This window comes from Diadema antillarum, unplaced genomic scaffold (genome assembly GCF_040938485.1).
Source record: "Diadema antillarum isolate AM-2024a unplaced genomic scaffold, OU_Dant_1.0 scf00000128, whole genome shotgun sequence".
Taxonomy (NCBI): domain Eukaryota; kingdom Metazoa; phylum Echinodermata; class Echinoidea; order Diadematoida; family Diadematidae; genus Diadema; species Diadema antillarum.
Genome location: NW_027271017.1, coordinates 2,076,964 through 2,083,609, shown reverse-complemented (window position 1 = coordinate 2,083,609; position 6,646 = coordinate 2,076,964). Strand labels below are relative to the sequence as shown.

General features: G+C 37.8%; 1 protein-coding gene across 1 annotated transcript; it reads right to left on the bottom strand.

The window, feature by feature from the left end:
• Positions 1-670: 670 nt before the first annotated feature.
• LOC139720471 (axotactin-like) lies at positions 671-6,320 on the bottom strand. Its single transcript, XM_071631827.1, has 2 exons — positions 5,983-6,320; positions 671-905 (listed from the first exon to the last, which is right to left on the bottom strand). The coding sequence occupies exons 1-2, from the start codon at positions 6,318-6,320 to the stop codon at positions 671-673; spliced, it is 573 nt and encodes a 190-aa protein (XP_071487928.1).
• Positions 6,321-6,646: the final 326 nt, after the last annotated feature.

Genomic DNA, 6,646 nt, shown 5'->3' with positions numbered 1-6,646 from the left:
CAGAGCTTAGAGTTTACAAGCATGAATTATTCGAGACTCCAAGTTAATGTCCATGTTTTACTGCAATTGGACTCTTCACCCACTGAGGACAAGCTGATTGTGCTATAACATGCATTTTCCATAGATACCTGCCTGTAGTACATTACTTTCCCACAGACATCTGCCCAGACAATACTAGGACTAGTCTTCCCCAGCTTAACATGGAAAGCTTTAAATGGCTTTTCAAGAATATATCAGGATCGCACATTAACCCATGTTTTTTTTTCTCCTGGTCCAACCTGTCTGTCGGACAAGTAGGTACCCAATTTTTTTCTATTTTTTACTGGTCCAATAGTCTATACATTTCCTGTTTGTAGTACTGGTAGTTGTTTACAAAGACTGCAAGCTTTAACAGCCGCTGCAGATTTTTAATCACAACATTGTGATGTAATGGCATTTGTGATATTATCCTGTACCACGAACAGATTAAGCTGCTACACTTGTTCCCTTACAGTAACAGATTCAAATAATGTGTGCAGGAAAAAAAAAGTAAGGTAAAAATGGATGCATCACTACCCAAATCACATTCATGTAATATTCATACACATCATACACAGCATTCTCAGCTCTTTTTGTCTCTCCCTGTCAGCATCACACACCATCATCCCACATCATCTCATTCCACCATCTCTCATCGCCATGGTAACCAAGATGCTGATCCCTTACCCCCAAGGTAGACCACAGCGGAGGGAGCATCCCCAAACTTATTGGTGAGGCCGTTCCTGGCTCCGAGGTGTTGGTACGCCCTCAGGGTCAGCACGCTGGTCTGACCGTCAACGGTCAGCGACATGACCCCTGTCTCAGGACTGATGCTGAACTCCATCGTGTGCCATTGGTCATCACTGACCCTCTCTCCTGCTGTAATGCTGCAAATGGTCAAAAGATACACGAGGTTAATGGTCAATTGATTCTAGTTTTGCTAAAGACATCATCATACATAAAAACAGATATGTAAGCATCTTAAATGGTAGGAACTTTTGGAATAGAATGGATAGCTGAAATGTGATATTTGGTGTCTGAATTACTCACCAAAACAAAATGTTGGGATATGTAAAGCACTTATTATTACCTACAACTCCAAAAACCATTGATTGGTTATCCTTGTATGTGTGTGTGCCTTTGTGTGTGTGTTTCATTTTTGTTTTTTTATTTGCTTATTCTTGAAATCAAGAGTTCACTGCAGGTATTAAAGAATAATCTGCAATTGGCACCCTGACATGAAACATTTGTTTTTATGCCAAAGGTATATATATAACTTTGTTTTAATCAACAATATCAAAACAAAATAAGTGAGTATAGATTTGTATATTTTGTAATGCATCCATCTTCTAAATGGGCAATCTATCTAAAGGCCTCAGAATAACTAGATACATATGTACAAGTTGTACAGAAAATGTGAACAATTCTCCAAGTTTCCTCCCTGTCTTTCATATCTCTCTTCAATAATAATGACATCACTGGAGTTCAGTATAAAGTACTTTCATTTAAATCTAAAAGATGAAAATATATCAATTCATCCAAGGAATTCCATTGATAATTAATCAATGCTGCATCATTTTTTTTTCTTTCTTAATTTATTACAGCATTTGAGTGATATGATTCACAATACATGATATACTAAAAGTGGGGAACAAGTTTGACAGGAAACCAATTATTGATTAACTCCCTGGTTGCTGACTAAGAATGATATTTATAGCAAATAGACCTATTCTGTTTAACTTCAGGCAAGACTGGAATTGAAATATCTCATGTAGGGGCTCACAAAATGTCTAAAAACTTTTATTTTGTCCTACCTATTGACTTATTTTGACATCCTATTTCTGTCATATTGTCCGATGTACTGGTATTCAACTTCACTCATTCAAACCAGGAATAATCTGGATAAGCTATATATATTCTTTTTGCTCTTTTGGTCTCCTCTGTTAAATCTGCCTTTTCAAACTCATCTCCTTTCTCCTTCTTTATCTCTTTGTATGTATCTTCCTTTGACCCAAAGTGTAGTAATGTTGGGCACACAAATGCCAAAGGAAAGTAAGCTACAATAAATTCCATATATATGAGCAGTGACATACATATATATTTTTCTGTCTATGCTTCATCATTTTTGACAGCACAAAACCTGCTGAAGTTCATACTTGCTATCAGGTTCTTTGTTTTCACCCTGCATCGAGAATATTATACTAGCTGAACTGCCTTTCACTCATTCTATTCCAGCCTAGCCAACATGTCTTGTGGCTCATCTCAAACATAATGATGCAAGGTCAATGGTTTTGGGATGAGGATTTCATTGTAGGGAGAAGAACTGCACATATATAGTGTATTGCACTTTAAACAGATCAGACAATTATTAACACTTAAATGCCTACAGATGTTTGTGTGTGTGAGGGTGTGTGTATGTGTGCGTGTATTTATTTGTGTTTCTGTAAGCAAGCATGTTAATGCCTATACATCTATGGGTAGGTGACTGCAGCTTGTGCAGAGTATGAATATGAGAAAATTGTTTGAATTACTTGTCCTTGGTTCATATCAGACACACACACAAACACACACACACACACAAACACACACATATCATTATAATCTGCATGATGTAAGAGGTGTCTGTCTGTTTTTGCATATGCTACAGTGTGTGTGTATGCATGATATGAAACTTACATGATGAGAAAAAAAATAATATTGAATTGCAACATGCATTTATGAGACAAATTGCAAATGTTAGTCAAAACAACCATTCTTTTACATGATTCAATTCAAAGGGATGGTACACATTTGGGGATTCAGGTTTTAACTTTTTGCAAGATAATTACATATCACTTATATGAAATATCAAAGAGCATACAATTCTAAGAGGAATTAAAGTTTATTTGATGAAAATTGGTTTTGAAATGGCTGAGATATCCCAAATCAAAATGGTCCTCATAAAAGGTGGAACCCACCTTTTTTAGGGAACACTATAATGTTTTACTTTGGTTTGGGGATATCACAGGCATTTCAAAAGCAATTTTCATCAAATAAACTTTGATTCCTCTTGGAATTGTATGTTCTTTGATATTTCATGTAAGTGGTCTCAAATTATCTCGCAAAAAGTTAAAACTTGAATCCCCATCTCAACCGAAACTGTACCATCCCTATGCCTTCTATTGATGTAGTTTCATGAAGCTGCCTCCTTTCACATAGACCTAAGTCTCCATTTTGGAAAGTTTACATGTTGGTTGTTAAAGACATATCAAACATTTAAATTTATTGTCATCCCCAGCCGATGAAAGTTTTTAGTATAAAGACATCTCCTTTGAAGGAGGTGGTTGCAAGAACTTCTTATATATGTAAGGACGAGAAATTTTATCATTATACACACAAACTCATGTGCACATACACACAGAGAACAGAACAGAGATAGAGAAATAGAAAAAGAGATTGAAATTCCAAGATAATTATATTCTCCATCCCCCATCATAGATTCTGAGGTCTCAGAGTAGGGAGAGACAGCAGCACAATCTCTTTCCCTCTCCTCCCGACGACGACGACGAGCCGAGCTCTGGCTTTCACGCCGGGCTGAGTGACACGTCCTGTGACAGAGCCAGGTCCAGGGCTTGGATCTCGACTGACAGGATGTGGTCTCTTTTCATCTGGTCCTGACTCAGACCCTGACTCATAGCCCTCTTGGCTCTAACCCCCAACCGGTCCAACCTTCACCGGGAGGGCAAAGGTACTCATGGGTGCTTGCTGTCCGCACCATGTGCTCAACTCCTTAATTGGATGTACCTCTTGTTACACAGAGGGCTTGTGATATACTATCTTTCAACATGCATGAAGGACTTATGTCCCTTGTTACAACGCATATTTCATAACCCCGATAAAACTTCAGCTAAAATTCAGTATTAAAACAGATAAATAGTAATCAACTTAATTTACAACTCACATATCTTTCAACACCACAGTGCTCAAACTCAGAAATGAAATGCACTAAAGTTTGGCTTTATAATACAATACCTTTTTCTTCTATTTTAAATACTATGAACATTTAGCTATCAGACTGAAACCTTAGAAATTTTGCTGGCAAAGAGTGGATATTGATGACAAATGACTATGCTTTTGGTAACTAGTACTTTATGTAGTTGAATTGTTACAGGATAGGCTATAATACACAAGCAGAAACAAAAGCTCATAAAAAAACACATTTTTAGAGCTTGGGTAGGATAGACTTTCTAATCTGGAACATTTTTTTTTGTGGTTGTTCTCACATTATTACAATGCAGCATCATTCTTTTGAAAAGCATTATGAGGTGAAAAGTAGAATGTGTAATGTACATGTACATTGTAGCTTAACAATCATTTATACAATGATGAAGGGAGTATTTCTTACTTCACAAAAGTGTAATTTCAAAAGTAAAGTAAGGTCACTTTGTCTTATTGCAAGCAATTTAGGAAACTATATGTTACAGCATTTGAAGAATTAAGAGGAAAATTTGAAAGAACTTTTGTATTCTTTCTTATAATTCACATTCAAAAAATTGTAAATGTTTTCAGTCATTTTGTACCGAGTTCAAATATCATTTTCAGATGATATATATCTAGAGTGGGGTTCAAAGGAGAAGTTCTGCTTTTCTTTCTCTGCTTCTTGGCATTTTGTTCCAAAACTTTTAATCACATATCAAACATTTTGATGCCATTTGACACAAAAACATTTTACTCACATATTCTTTATAATGTGTCTGCATGGGGGGGGGGGGGGGGGGGGAGGAATTCCCAACCATGTTAACCAAACCTCCCCATCATTACAGCAGAGAATAGCAGGGAAGGTGCTGCCTCCTTACGCTGAGTCAGGATGCACAAGATTGTTCTACTTAGGAATTTTCCACAGTAGAGGAAATTGGAGCATAGCTGCAATTAATTTCCATGTGCGCTGGATTTTACTACTCTTCTGAAAGTTCTTCTGCAAATTGCAAAATCACCATCTGATGTTTTTTGTTGCTGAATCATGGGCTGAATTTAATTCACCCAACAAAGTTGCAGTAATAGCCCATGAGTACATAAGATTCATGTTTAGGGCAGATAGTTTGTCTGCTATAAGACTTGAATAGAATGCAAACTGCAAGTAATGACAAATGTCAGCCATAACCCAAAACTATAATGTCTGGGTTAACATCATCGATTCTTTGCTGTAAGAATCACATATTGTTGCTGTGCTTGTTGTCATTTCTTTTTTCTTAAGAATTTGAAGCTAAAGCAAAGCTGCCACCTTTTTATTGCTTCTGGGTAACAACTTTTTTGACAAGAATTTCTGCCAATTGAGGAGCCCAACAAAAATTGCTGCATGAAATATCTTTTTTTTTTAAAGATAACAGTTAGTCATATACATGTTAGTGTTCAAAATCAGGGGGAATTAGAATTGATCAGTAAAGTAATATTCGAATGGCATAATCAACCACCTGCACTGCTATCTGTCTTACTGATTGGCCTACTGTCTACAAATCCAGCAAGATATGGTCTTGGAGACTGAATACCTCACAAATGAACCATTGTTGAAAGAGCTATACTGTCCATATGTGTAATTATTAATTACATTGAGGTGTTTTTAATGAATTATGATAATTTCACAGTGGTATGACTTTATTCTGATTTCACTGGTCTCACCCTATAGTCACATTTGCCTCTCAGTCTCAGTTTAGATATTATTGCATGGTGTAGATAATTGATTTCATCCCTTAAATCACCTATGCATGCCATGCACAGTGATAGCACACCCAAACAATCCTCTCTTTAGCTTTTTCTCCTCTCTTTTCATTTGCTCTCATTTAGATCTGTGTTTGGTTAGTCACGGTTATTGGATTTATTCGATAAGGTTAGGTAGGTAAATAGAGACCCCTGTGTTAATGGTGTGAATCAGATAAAATGAATGTGCAGCCAAAAATCATCACATCACAATGGATAAAATGACATTACCTTTCGACTACCGTTTCGTAGTAGTGGGTAGCCCTGATCCTTCCCGATATAACTTGCAATATGACGGCATACTTATCCACTTCGAAATTATACTTGGTTTCATTGTCGCGCATGTAATGGTGGGCGAAAAGAAGCGCGTTGCTCGTCACCGTACGAAACTGGAGCGATATTGCCTGGATCTCGCCGGAGGGCATCCAGGGAGGGTTGTAGAGCACGTACGACCGCTCGGGATCGTTGAAAGTTAGTCCGCACACCGAGTTTGCGAGGAAGAATACGACGCCGAGAACGGTCATCGACAATCGAACTCCGAGATTTCCGTGGAGCGATATCCGATCCATGGTTGGGGAATAAGTGCTCCGAGTGGCAGCCAAAATGAGAATGAGAGGAGGAGGGGAGAGACACACTCCACAGGCTAAGTTCGTCCCGCGTTTCACTAGCTGGCAAGCGATAGTGAGGAAGCGCTCATTACGGACTGAACTCACTCAGGCAGTCAGAGTGAACTTCAACTGACGAGAAACTGCACGCCTACATTGTAGAGGACATTATAAGGCCATCATATTGGTATAGGCCTATAACGCACGAGTGCTCCTTACTGGCGTTGTGACTGTGTGATTGGTTTAAACAATAAAAAGCGCTCATAAGAGATATTACCGTCTTCCGCTAA

Coding starts and splice junctions, on each gene's coding strand:
- LOC139720471 (XM_071631827.1), bottom strand. CDS start 6,320: ATGGATCGGATATCGCTCCACGGAAATCTCGGAGTTCGATTGTCGATG. Junction 906..5,982: donor TACGAAACGGTAGTCGAAAG/GTAATGTCATTT, acceptor GACCATTTGCAG/CATTACAGCAGGAGAGAGGG.